Here is a 14,066-nt window from a genome sequence, read left to right on the forward strand (position 1 = left end):
TGGTTACCTTTGCTTTTCGACAAGGGTGAAGGCGGCTGCTCTGTAAACACATCTAGGGGCGGGGCGTCGTGGTGCTCGAAGTCTTTGTCCATGGCTTCGATGAGACTGGTTATGTCTGAGTCCTCGGAGCTGTGCCGGGTGCTGCCGGGGTGCTCTGGGTGGGGCGGGGGTGCGAGGGGCGCAGGGGACAGCCTCTCGGGCTGTGGCTCCTGCTGCTGAGGCACTGGCGGCGGCGGCGGGGGCGAGTGCTGTTCCAGGGGGCTGTGGCCATGGTGCTGGCTGCTGTGCTGGCCCTGTCTGGCCCCCTTGGACTTCCGGCCTGCGGTGTGACCCTGGGCCATGCTGTGGGACTCGAAGACCAGTGGGCTGGCTTTGCTCGCCGACTGGGCATTAGTCCTGCCAGAGGCACTCGCACTGTTTTTGGCTCTGACGTTTTCCACGTCAGCCGAGTTTCTATTGCTGTGACTGCTGTGCGGGTGGACCGACGGGCTACACTGCTTGTGACTCCCTGCGCCGGGCCGGGAGGCCGAGCCACCTGCTCCACAGAAGCCCCGACTGTGACCGGGGTCACAGCTGAGTGTGTTCAAGCTGAAAAAAATGATCAGTAATAGCAAACTGTGAGATCTAACATTAAAAGAAAATTACAGGACATTCATGTGGTCCAGTGGCTACGTCTCCACGCTCCCAACGCACGGAGGGGGCCCAGGTTTGTACCCTGGTCGGGGACTAGATCCCACATGCTGCAGCTCAGAGTCTGCATGCCACAACCAAGATCCTGCATGCCTTCAGGGACGAACGAAGATCCCATGTGCCACAACTAAGACCCGGGACGTCGAAGTACAGAAGTAAATTGAAAAAAATTATACGTACTTCATCAGTAGAGCCACTGCATATATGAATGACCCTTGGGTAGTTCTACTCGTGACAAGAAATAGCATACTTTTCACAACTCTACTGGGTCTGTTCTATCTGAAAATTTGGGCAGTAAGTCACTGGCCTCAGGTAGAATATTTTAACCCTCATTAATGTAATAAAAACATGGGATCTTCTAAGAGTTCTCAGTAACTGAGAGTGATACACAGGGCATTACAATTTTTTCCCCCGAGCAAAGACGAAAAGAAGAAACTTATTTTTTCTTTTAATTACATCAGCCAAATCTATGCATATTAGAGAATTTATCTCCAGCAGGTGCACATACTTTCCTTCAGATGAAATACCAACGATTCTCCTGAGATCAAATGGTCTCCCCACATCAAAGGGCGGGTTCGAGGCCTCAAAGGACAGCCGCCTTCGGAAGGGCTCCCAAATTCCTTGAGCTTCTAAATAGGCTGTTCCAATTACCAAGAGAAACAGCGCACTGCAGGGAGAGAAAAGATGGAGAATCCGGGTTCACGTGTTAGTGCGAGAGCAGCAGGATTTGATACTAAGGGCAGAGTTTCTTGGTAAAGTACACAACAATATAAAAAAACAAAATGCCTGTGACGAGCAAAAGCATCTGGGATAAAAGTCTGCCCACAGACTTCTCCAGCGTGCCAGTGTACAGGCAGGCTTGTACGGAGGAGATAACCACTGGAATCAGAACAGACACTGGAGGGCACCTTTCCTTCTGCCAAGCAGCAGCTCTTTAGTTCTAACTCTCCAGACCAACTCTCTTCCCTTGAAGGATGGGTTGGGTAAACATGCAAGTTAATTGAGAGGCGAGTAGATCTCATTCTTAAAAAATAAAGAAACAGACTGAAAAAAGGATGAGGATGCTGAGGGCTTAAAAAACATTTCTCATCAGTTTTACATTCTTTAGGTATGATATGACTCAATTAGCATACCCTATTATGTTTGAGTACATTTCATATGCCCAAATCAAGTAATTTCCTGGTAAATTATGAGGCTTTTTTTTTCCTTTAAGAAATTAAGCTGTACTGTATGTGTGTAACAAATTTTATAGGTAGAAAAGACTCTGGTTTATTGCATATGTCATCCAAGAGGGGTTTAGGTCTGACTGCTCCCACTGGTATATGTAAGCCTGACTAGGCAGGGCTGCCTCTTTTGTCCATTGGGTGGATCCCCGGCAATCAGAGCAGTGCCTGGCACCCAGGGGGAGCCGTGATCAACAGCGTCAAGTGATACATACACACCAACCTCGAAAGAAAACACAAGTACCTCATTATTCCTGAGATGATGATGTACAGAGCCAGCTCCCAGTTGGGCCTGGGCAGGGCTTCTGCACAGGTTGCTAACATATGGTAAGGAAGGGATGCATTCAATACAAACACAAACTCAGAGCCACTGGCTGTTATAAACTTCAGTTCACGGATGACTCTAGAAGCCGTGAAATCAGGAGTAAACCTAAAATGCAAAGGTGGCAGTGAGACTAGGTTTTTAAAAATATACTGCAAGCAGTTTAAATATAATAATTTGAAACAGAGCACAGAATTTTAGAGATTGGCACTTTTATTCAACTTTCTCATTTTCAGATGGACAAAGTATTGTCCTATGAGGTTAAATAACCAAAACAACTTTATTTTGTGGATAACTAGAAACTACATAGAAAGAGAACAATGGTTGACTTTCCAAAATCAGTAATTCAGAAAGAAGTCTCTGAGCTTCTTTCCTTTCCTTTTTTTTTTTCCTGTATTTAATTCCCTCTCCTCTCCCATGATATACTCGCAATAATGCCTTTTTTCCCCCCAAGAAACCCAGCCCAGCCCTACTGATGTACATCTCCTCAAGCACTGCTTTCTGTCCCAATTATTTAGTTTTTGTGTTAACTGTAAGCTCTCCAAGCACACGACCTGCACCTTGAGGCCAGGTGTCTTACTCCCCACTGAACCTGCAGGTGCAGAGTGCTGCGCCTCACACGAGTGAGAGAGGCACTAACGAAGAAGACGCCCGCTGAGGACCATGGAGTGAACCATGGAGTGAGCGTTCGACTAAGGGGCGGTGGTTACGTTTATTAGTGAACCTTTATAACAAGCTGTCAATTGTTAAAACGTGCTGCAACTATTACCCATGTAGGCATTACCACTGTTCTCTGACCAAACTCTCACATGACCTGGGAAAACTGCATGTGTGAGACCCAGTGTCTGCTCTACTGAGAATGATCTTACAGTTGGTTCTCTACAAAAACTTGAGAGTTTTTAAAAAATTAAGTATGTTTTAAATTATGAAAGCATGATAACACATTTACAGGAGACTTCAAATAAAGTTACATATAGTCCCACTATATATATATATACACACACACACACATATATACTTATCAGATCAGATCAGATCAGTCGCTCAGTCGTGTCCGACTCTTTGCGACCCCATAGTTCCACTATATAATTACTTTTTAAGTAGATAAGATTTTTAGTTGGAGTTTCAATATCAAGCGCTCAAAAACTAATAGAAAGAATAGGCAAAAAAGCAGAAGGATATAGTAGACCTGACCTGAAAAGCACTATGAACCAATTCAACATATTTAAAATTTATAGTTTTTACACAACAGCAGGATACATATTCAATTTTCCATAGACAATGAACCAGGAGACACTGGAACATATCCAGGGACATAAAACAAGGTGCAAAAATCGAAAATAATTTTGAAATTGGTTTCTTAGTTTATCTGATCTACTTTGGAGTTTCCACAATTTTGAAAACAAAGAAATGAAGAAATAACCAAAGACTAAGTGGGAAAAAAAAAGATTTAGTGATTCATCATCTTATGAGAAAATACTTACAGAATGACTATGTCTTTAGAGGCATTGGCGCTCAGTGCAAACTCTTGACAATTGACGACTTTAAAGCCATATCCCTCACAGGAGTACCCACTGACTTCAATGGTTTCTATGTGAATTGGAAGTTGTCCTGTGTTCTCTACTTTAAATGTTCTTTTCAATGTGAAATTGGGTTCCCTTAGTCTCATACCTAAAGGGAAAAAATGAGGAGTGTAAATCTTGCTGTCCCGTGCACCAGGTCCAAGTGATGATAACACATCCTTCACGAACGTATCCCAGAGATTATGACGGAGCTCGTCAGGCCAAAGGGATGAGCCACCACCCAGGTTTCATCAGGAAGTTCTCTTATTTGTTAAGTCATTTTAGATGGCGGAAGTTTAATTAGGCTTTGTATTTCACATTCAGAGTAAATCAGCTAAGGTATGCAATGAACACTGATACTTCAAAGCTCATAAGATCCAAATGCAGCAACTCTGACAGCGAGTTCAGGTGCTCCCTTAAAGTCTCAAGTGCTCATCAGTCATACATGCACATGCCCATGTAGAAACAGTGTTCCTGTTTCTGGAACCACTTACTGTTGAAAAGGAGCGCTGATATTCGTGCGCGTGCCTACGACAAGAACACTCACCCTCCGTACAGTCTTTCAGCAGTGCTTCTGTGATTTTGAAGCGTAAGGAGCTCCCTGGGCCCGGAAGCTTGCCTGCCACCCTCAGGTTCTCGGTTGTCCCCTGTCCTTGGACCATTACGGCATCCATCACAGTCAGGTTATTTCTACATAAGAAGAAGAAGCCCAGATTGTCCTCCCCTTAAATTTGCACAATCTTTTGATCTTGAGTTTTACTGCTGTTTTATAAACAATGTGAAGATTAATACAGTAAATTGAACGGTCAAACGTTGGCACTTGAAAAATTTAAAAACGTTTACATGACGAAGAGCAAGAGTTTTACATTTTCAAGAGTCACACATGTACAGTAGACACTAGTCATGTCTTTTAGCTAAAAATATAATCACAATGTTATGTTTCATGAGGTTTGGTGTGCGTGTGTGCACATATTTTGGACAAAATGAATACCCTGTTTCATAAATAAATGCAAATATTAATATTGAAACAAATCAAGAAAGGAGTCTTATATAAGTACCAGAAGTCAACCCACACTTAAATCACAGAACATACCTGATTATGATTAGGGAAGAAACAGTTCTATTGTGAACTGGAGTAAACTTTACTTTGACAGATTTCTTTTCTCCAGGTTTTAAAATTAAGTTTAAAACTAAATGTCGGGAGAGGCCCTCTGTGAATCCTGTTGAACTCTGCAGTGGGTGAGCCTTGAATCATTGGGCAAACAAACAAGAGTCATTAGTATATTTTCTGGAAAAAATTTTTCCCCTTTACCCCATCCACAGCCGAGTATTAGTTTCTCAAAATGACTAAACAAATTTATCCCTTATGATTTAGATCCTGGATAGCTGTCAAGCAGAGCAACCGATGATGACAACTTCATATTCTGCATTAAGTCCCCAAAGGGGTTTTATTCCCCAGGTCACCAGAGTCTTCATGTTTGTACTAAGCACTTGTTTTTGTGTACAGATCTTTTAACGTTAAAGGTTCTGAAACATGACATAAAAAACCAGAAAAGGACACACACCCAAGAGATGAGCAGCTCAACGCTTTAACACAAAGCAAACAGCTGAGTGGCCAGCGCCCAGCGTCCTGAAGTCCTGCTGGTGCTGCCCCTCACCTGTCAGTCATGGTTTTCCTGCCTCTCCCCTCAGAAGGCTACTGGCTGCAGAGTTTTAAGGCCACATCATTTTATTTATGAAGGTATTTCCAATTCATATCAATCTATCTTTGAATTTTATTTTGAAAGCTAAGCCCCTTATTGTTTCATAAACACTTAATGATTTAAAGTTCAAATAAGTTCAGTTTAATAATCAAAATATGACTTCTTGACAGTTACAGATAAGATTAAAAAGATTTGCTTTTTATTAAAAAAAAAATCATAGTTAACACTGCTCTGATTTCAAGTAACATTAAGTTTAAACTTTTTTGGGGGCGGAAGGGCTGGTAGTAACTTGGGTATAAATGTCCATGGCACTTTATATACCTGCTAACCTGTGGGAGGAGAGTGAATTTTCTATGATTTTCTACTATACACAGATCTATTTCAACAGCATGATTCTATGGACATAATTTCATAGCTAATAAACTCTGTGAAGCACACTACTTTTCAGCTCTCTCTTCTGAGGCGGCTGTTTTTTTCCTGCATTGAAAATTCTTCTCTGTCAATGTCTCCTAGTACAACAATGTTCTGACTGCTCCCAAATGGCTGGTGAGTAGGTTCCCTTTAAATAAACTGTTCTGAGTAACTGACAAGCAGATTATACACTATACCTATAGTCCCAACAAACAAATTCTGATGACATGGAAAATACTTTAGGATTCTGTGATACCTCTGGGCTAACACTCAGTAATTTTCATAGTGGTGGTTCTTGAAGAGGGATTCACGGACCCTTGGGGATCTGAGAGGTCTTTTTAGGTGTGTCAAAACTACTTTCACAACACAGACCAAAGTTCTTTGCCTTTTTCACTGTGTTAACATTAGCACAAGCAAAAGCAATGGTGGGTAATTAAACTGCTGATCCTTTAGCTAGAAGCAAGGTAGCCTTATCAAACCTCCCTGGTAGCCACGGCTTTTCTTCACTGCCAGGCACTTACAGCTAACAAAAACCCAAACCAAAACCTGTGACTGATTAACTAGTAATAAATATTAATCTTAAATCTCAACCCTTGAGCATGAGGCTCTTCACTACCGTGTGATAGAATGAGGTATGCCTGAAGCGCCCCTGCAGCAGGCTGGCCCATGCCGTCTGGAAGAGCTATTTGAGATGCCAACAGAACTAGCTCCTTCCTCAAGGGGCTCCATTTCTATTTGAAAAATGACTGAGAGTCAATATATGACTATTCAGACTGGAGTATTTAGTAGACATTTCCACAAAAATGAAGTCCATCTGTTCCTTTAAGGAAAGCAACTGAAGCATTTGTCGCCAATGGTAAAATTCAACTGTTTGAGTGTAATTTAGAATTTTGGCCTTGTGAACTTGAGAGCTTCCCAATAGTTAAAGAATTCCCTGATGAGATTCATGGTTACAGGGATGAACATGATTTTTTGGATACTGCAGAGTGAACTGTATCAACATTTGGAAGCTCTGCATATGTTAGTGACCAATATTTTCCAAATGATTGGTGTATATAGTGTTATGACAGCTAAAAAGGAAATTAAGACATCCTTTCTGCAACTACATGCATGTGTCAGGTCGGATCAGATCTTTATCATATACTTCAACCAAAACAATACATCTTAAGGGGCTGAATGCAGAAGCAGACATGAGAATCTATCTGTATATTAAGTCTGAGAGCCACTGAAGAACTCTGTAAAAATGTAAAACAATCTGTTCTTATTGCAAAACTGTTTTTAAAAATACATATCTATTTTTTCATTTTTATATTATCTGTCAAACAGAATGGGCTTATCATTATTTTAAATGAATTAAATCACTATTTTAAGGATCTCAGTTTTCATTTCTAATATGGTCAATACTGACAGATATAACCTGCAAAAACAAAAAACCTCTCTGGAGTCCTTAATAATTTTTAAAAACTGAGATAAAGCAGAAATCCTAAATTATTTTTCAGACTGTAAAGGAATCCTGAGATCAAATAATTTTAGATCCACAGTTTTACAGCACCGTAGAGAACTGTGAGAGAATTTATTTGAAGCTGAACTGAAGACCTCCTCCAGAATTTCTTATTTAGAATAAATTTCTGGGATCTAGGGCATTCTTATTCATCTTCCTACCTCTTATAATACCTACATCTTATAGGTACCACCAAAGATTTGGTAAGATAAGAAAGGCAAATACTAGGTCATTTACTTCTTATGTTTATTTTCTCTCTTTATAAGTGCAGAGTGAACGGAATTTGTGGTTACTGAACTTTCTAGATATTATCATTTAGATATCTGGATAATATCTAGATATTTGGATAACCCTGAACTTATTATTTTTATGGCATTTTTTAATGGTATCTTTATGGACAGAAACAAAGAAAATTTTAAAAATGATTCCAAGAGAATGGCATGGATTAGAATATGAGACTCTCTAAATTTTAGTCTAGTGTTCTACCTATTACTCAGCAGGAAAAAAAAAATTGAAAATTACTTAGAAAAATAACTTTCTTATATAAGACTGACTTAAAAATAGATCTATAAAAAGTATTCCATAAAGGTCTGGCTAATATATGTTTTATAGATTAAAACATAAAATTATGGGAAAGAACACAAATACTTGAAAAACTATAAAACATGTGGCTGGAGAGTAGTTAGTGATTCCTAACCAGTAATGCCCATGTGTCACATAAGCCTGGGCAAGGGCTCCCGACTCTGGGGGAACTACATGTGAACTTGGCCCTGCCAGCCATCACAGGTATGAACTCGGCCAAGGTACTTCCTCTCCCTGAGCTCTGTTCTTCCACCACCAGCAGTACATGTGAAATACTTATCTCTCAGGGTGGCTAGTGATAGCCCAGCCAGGCTGTTGTAGTGATTATGCGAAATTACAAACGTGAATGCACCCGACATGGTGCTGACACATACTAGCTACTCAGGGAATGCTGAAAACCTTTCATTCTCGCCTGTGAGCCACAGACTGACTCATGCAGTCCACATTCCCCGAGGGCTTCCCATTCGCCAAGCGATTCATCTAAGGGCTTCCATGTTGGTTTGTTTCATCTGTTAAAAACCCCTGTGACATCCAGATTATTAAGTTCACATTGCAACAGAGGCTCAAGTTTGGAAAGGTTGACACGCTTGGTCGAGGTGACCAAGCTAGGAGGTACACAGGCATGAGGACCCCAGGAGCCGACGTCCCTTGCTCCAAATGGGAAGCAGCCAAGTCACAGCTCCCTGACCGACTGGGACCTGTGCACTGCAAGGGCCCACAGCGAGGAGAGAAAGGAGGGGCAGACGACTGTTCCCATCAAAGTCAGTCAGATGATGGGAGATTAACTAGATTCTCACTCTTATTCATTCAACACCTTTCGTTTTATAAATGTGAGAAAAACTAAGATAAATAGAAGACAAGTCCTCAAGGAGCCTATACCCAGATTTGGGAAACACGGCACCACACAAGAAAAACAAACACCAAAGTTAACACAGGTGTAAATGAAGAGTCAGGGAAAATCAGAGGGCTGAACTGGTGGAGGGTCCACAGCCCGCGGGGCTGGTGTGCACAGGCTGTCTAAGGAGACGAGACGAGCTGGGCAGAAGGAAGGGCCCGGAGGCCAAGGGACTTGGGCCGATCTGCAGGTGGCGTCAGTTCCGAGTGCCAATTCCTGACTGACACAAGAAAGTTTTAAGTTCCTACATAATTGTGAGTGGGTTAGTGGCTGCTCAGCCTGGCCTGCATGACAGAGACTATCTGGTCCTAGAACAAACCAGCTTGTGTATACACTCAGCAGTTCAAAAATATCTGTTGAGGGAAAACTGTAAGTGCTACTGTGCTAAGTACGAATACAGCCAGCCACAGGTCTGGGCTTCATGGAGTTTACAGTTTTATTAGAAAGTTTCCAAAATAAAAATTTAAATGACCAAGCTCAATATTTTGAAAAGAAAATAAAAAGAAATTAATAAAAAGAAATCATGTATTAGTCTATACACCTCATTGGCATCCTCTCAGAGGTTCTGGCAGCCATTATTATGGGCTTAACGTTTAATGCCCACAAACAGGACCTTCTACACAGCATGCCGCCTGTTGATCTAAATCCCACCCACTCCTCCTGGGCTTTATGCCTCTAAAAGAATTACTGGACTCTTCTAAACTTCTTCAGTAATCTGCCTTTCAGGCAGTTTAAGGATGGTTAATGTTTTTCTTCCACATTGCATCGGTCATATCATAAAATTACTTCTTTGCAATCGTATGAAGTTTGAATACTTACAGTGTTTCTAAAGACTTGGAATTCTTGTGTTCTTAAATCGATCTTTGCCACCTTACTTAAGTTAAACCTGAAATTAAAAAACACACATAATTCTTTGAGAACAGCATCATAGTCAAAGCAGTTGCAGAGTAATTACCAAGGTTGTTTACCTTTCAGCAGATTTTGAGATCAATATTACCAGATTAATAGCCTTCAAAAAGTAGCTACAACTTACAGTTTATTCTTCACTTTTGAAACTAAAATATTTGAAAGGCTTCACCTGCTTCCTCTTTACACTGTTTTAGGAAGGAGTTCTTTATGATTTCTTTTTGTCTTCAACTGGAAGCTTTTCCAGATGCTTAATGTAACATCTCAGAGAAGGCAATGGCAACCCACTCCAGTACTCTTGCCTGGAAAATCCCATGGGTGGAGAAGCCTGGTAGGCTGCAGTCCATGGGGTTGCTAAGAGTCAGGCAAGACTGAGAGACTTCACTTTCACTTTTCACTTTCATGCATTGGAGAAGGAAATGGCAACCCACTCCAGTATTCTTGCCTAGAGAATCCCAAGAACAGAGGAGCCTAGTGGGCTGCCATCTATTGGGTCCTACAGTCGGACACGATTGCAGCGACTTAGCAGCAGCAGCAATGTAATATCTGTTTCTCTCCCTAGAACTTTCTCTCAACCTCAATTATAGATGCAAGATTTCTCTAAGCAAATCTACTATTTATGAGCTGCAATAAAGCTTCAATACTTTGGCCACCCAATGCAAAGAGCCAACTCACTAGAAAAGACCTTGATGTTTGGAAAGATTGAGGGCAGGAGAAGAGGGAGACAGGATGAGATGGCTGGATGGCCATCACCGACTCAATGGACTTGAGTTTGAGCAAACTCTGGTAGATAGTGAAGGACAGGGAAGCCTGGTGTGCTGCTGTTCATGGGGTTGCAAAGAGTCAGACATGACTTAGTAACTGAACAACACCGACAACTTTCTATCAGACAAAAGATTTGGAGGTAAATGCTCGTAAGACCCCAGAACACCTTCTACGGGATACATATAATCCAGAGTGCTGTGGCCACAAAGGAGTCAATCCTGTATAATCATTAATTTAAAAACATCCTGATATTTTTACTTTATGGACAATAATACACCTGTAGTCCATGGGGTCACAAAAAGTCAGAAAGACTTAGCGACTGAATAACAACGCAATTTTAAATGTGTAAAGTGATCATTCACTGTTCATATGGAAACATTTTGATGATCTGAAACAATGCTTACCTTGATATTAACTTATCTACAAAGATGGAAGGGCTGGAATATAAAGCCAGGGGGATAAATTGAATATAGATGGGAACATCTGCAGGGTTTTCTAACATAATCTCTTCTTCCTTAAATGAAATAAAGAGGTGGTAAGTGAAAGATCTGCCCCATTAGAAGAAAGAGCAGATACTTCACACTATGATGCATTTCCAAAGGCCCATGGCACCTGGATACTTACTGAAGAGCAGTTTGTATTAGTGAGGGGAAACCTCACGAGCCGGGGGGAGCTGAGGAGGGATGGCCAGGAGAGCTCGGCAGAAACTTTTGACAGGATGTTTTTCTGAAGGTCTGTATTCACTTCAAACATAGCGCTCAATCTAGAAAACACAATTTTTAAATCACTGTATCGAATTGAAATGCTTGAGCTTTCTCAATACAGGAAATTCTGTTAGGCGTGTGTTCTTGTGAAATTTTATTCTGGCCTTGAATAAACACAGGTTTACCTGCTCCTGACATCTTACTGTTTTCAGACACATGAAGAGGTCTCTATTTTGGCACAGAGAGCTAACTATCACCAATCACCTGCCCTGTTTCCATACTGAAGGTGTAAGTGACCAGCCAGGCATACACAGATGACAGGATGGAATGGGGATCCTAAAGATCCTGCATGTTTAGGGGAAAGGTCTAGACACCAACAGCAGGTAAATATTTCAGCTGAACTAATGAGAAGGTAGCGCACTGCTTGGCGTATGGCTCCTTTCCCACTTGAGGAAAAAGCCACAATATCTTACTATGCAATGAAGATGTCAGTTGAAACAATAATACATATGAGGGTTTTGTGTAGACATATATATGAAGCAATATTCAGGACCTCATCCGACTATTTCTCTACTTAGAAGTGTTTATAAACCAGCTGTTTAGAACTCAGAACACATTCCCTACGGAAACAGTATTACAGATGGGGCTAAACACTGAAGCCTATTTTATACCATAAGAGGACTGAATTATGATACCTAATATTGGTGAGAGTACCAGTTTTATAAGACTGGTAATGAGTTTTCTGAGACATGCATGTTGACAAGGTAACACAGAGGCAGGAGCGGGGAGAATGCCGCATTCACTATGCAGCTGCGACCTGGCAGCTCAGGGCAGGCAGGGAGGCTGGGTCTTCAGTGGGGAACACTAGGCTCACAGAGAGGAAGGCGGGGGTTTCGGTGGGTGGGAGGCGAAGAGTGAGCCAAGGGCAGCACTACCAGTCATTTATTCATAACTGGGGGTTAAAATACAGAGGCGACCTGTACATTACAACGTCTATCGTGGGAACTGGAGAACAAAGGAGTGTCTGAATTAGTGTTCTCTTAGTGAGTTCATTAGAAGAAGTCTCTTTGTACTAATTTTAACCATTTAAAAGGTAAAATTTACCTCTCTTTTTGCCTTAAGAAAACCTTTCACAGCAGGTAGTTCAGATACACAGAAACCTGCAGATTTGACTGTTCAGGGCTTGAAAATACTAGGTTAGAATAAACCGGAAGATTTTGGTGATGCTGACAAATGCATCTCAAATTAGCCAATGGGGGGAAGAACAGTGTTCATCAGTCTTCCGATCAAGTCCTCTCTGGAAGCACACAGAGAGGGCCAATTTCTAAACTGCCACGTCCAAGTGTGTCTGTGCTTCCGAACCCAGCCACGGTGCTGATCTGTCAATGTGCATACTCCCACCTGAGCCCTGTGCAGCCCTAGCAGGTTCAGCACCAGAAAGGGAGGCAGTTCCTTCCACAAGGAGCAGAGACACTCCTCCTATGGTGAGATTCAAATTCTAAAGTGTTTCCTTGCCTTGAATGCGAGTCAGAGGCAGTTAGACTCTTTCTTACGCAAATGACTGTCTGATACGGAAACTGAGCTTCCCTGGTGGCTCAGATGGTAAAGAATCCACCTGCATGCCAGAGACAAAGGAACAGTCCCTGGGTCTGGAAGATCCCCTGGAGAAGGGAATCGCTACCCACTCCAGTATTCTTGTTTAGAGAATCCCATGAACAGAAGAGCCTGGCAGGCTACAGTCCATGGGGTTGCAGAGCTGAACATGACTAATCCACTAAGCACAACACAGAACTCATCCTACACAAGGACAACTTCATCGAGTTTCTGTGACTTTCCATCTAGAGCACGGGAAATAAGACAAAAATGGTAGCGTGTGTCCTTCTGAGAAATACACAATCACAATGGCCATTCAAGATGCCTCATTACGGTTTTCTGAAGATTAGGCACATTTTCAGCAGTATAGAGAAGTAAAATAACCAAATATAGGAATATCTTTAGAAAATCACGTTTCAAACTGGTAAAGGTAGCTCAAATACTTACATACAGCAAAACCACTTACTTGTGACCTGAGTTTTCCTTTATTCCCATCCATCCCTTGAATAGGCTTTGATGCAAATCCCAGTCGGTGTCCCAGGCATCTTCCTGCATGGCTATGCCAGGCTGGACTCTGGGTTCAGCTAAAACACAGGCACAAATGGTATGACATACTCTGCCCCTCAAATGATTTCTACAGTACCGAGATGTAGGGGTGGGCCTTAGAAGCAGCAGCCTATCATTAATGGGAGTACCTTGGGGAGGGAGTGAAGGCGTGAGAGAAGAGTAAGATGACTTACATTTGGACAGAAAAGGCAAGCCGACATAGCAATGATCCCCGCACTGCAATCCAGGATCAAAGTAAATGTTTGCAATCTATAAAGGGGCACAGGAGAACCATGAATGTCCAATCCACGGAAGGTCACAATAACAAAGGACAAAAGATGGGAATCTGCAAATACAACGCGTTCAAACCTTTGATTTTTTCCCTGGCTCCAAGTCTTCCTTATTACCCCGCAATCGTTTGTAGTAAAAACGCACGTCTTCTGACAAAGATCGTATCTGTTGGATCTTTACCTTCTGTGAGAAGGAATTCATAATATTTAAACTCTGATGAACTATTTTCCCCTGAAGGAAGAAAACAAACAAATTCATTTGTAAATGGCTGGATTTTCTTCAGAACACACACTTTAGAACTGACAGACATATTTACAGAAGACCAAAGCTCAAAGTACCCTTAGAACGTTCAGAAGTTGGTAAGCTTTAAAT

General features: G+C 41.7%; 1 protein-coding gene across 3 annotated transcripts in view; it reads right to left on the minus strand.

The window, feature by feature from the left end:
- Nucleotides 1-14,066, minus strand: part of TMEM131 (transmembrane protein 131) — a 186,028-nt gene that overhangs the window by 20,278 nt on the left and 151,684 nt on the right. For all 3 annotated transcript variants that reach the window (XM_070798242.1, XM_070798241.1, XM_070798243.1), the window contains 12 exons: nucleotides 13,773-13,925; nucleotides 13,598-13,673; nucleotides 13,324-13,441; nucleotides 11,185-11,323; nucleotides 10,965-11,074; nucleotides 9,709-9,775; nucleotides 4,891-5,042; nucleotides 4,345-4,487; nucleotides 3,720-3,906; nucleotides 2,158-2,343; nucleotides 1,199-1,357; nucleotides 8-588 (listed from right to left, as the gene is read on the minus strand). In XM_070798242.1, the coding sequence (XP_070654343.1) occupies nucleotides 8-588; nucleotides 1,199-1,357; nucleotides 2,158-2,343; nucleotides 3,720-3,906; nucleotides 4,345-4,487; nucleotides 4,891-5,042; nucleotides 9,709-9,775; nucleotides 10,965-11,074; nucleotides 11,185-11,323; nucleotides 13,324-13,441; nucleotides 13,598-13,673; nucleotides 13,773-13,925 (2,071 nt within the window). The remainder of the gene's footprint in view (nucleotides 1-7; nucleotides 589-1,198; nucleotides 1,358-2,157; nucleotides 2,344-3,719; nucleotides 3,907-4,344; nucleotides 4,488-4,890; nucleotides 5,043-9,708; nucleotides 9,776-10,964; nucleotides 11,075-11,184; nucleotides 11,324-13,323; nucleotides 13,442-13,597; nucleotides 13,674-13,772; nucleotides 13,926-14,066) is intronic.

The sequence above is a fragment of the Bos indicus genome, chromosome 11 (genome assembly GCF_029378745.1).
Source record: "Bos indicus isolate NIAB-ARS_2022 breed Sahiwal x Tharparkar chromosome 11, NIAB-ARS_B.indTharparkar_mat_pri_1.0, whole genome shotgun sequence".
Classification (NCBI taxonomy): domain Eukaryota; kingdom Metazoa; phylum Chordata; class Mammalia; order Artiodactyla; family Bovidae; genus Bos; species Bos indicus.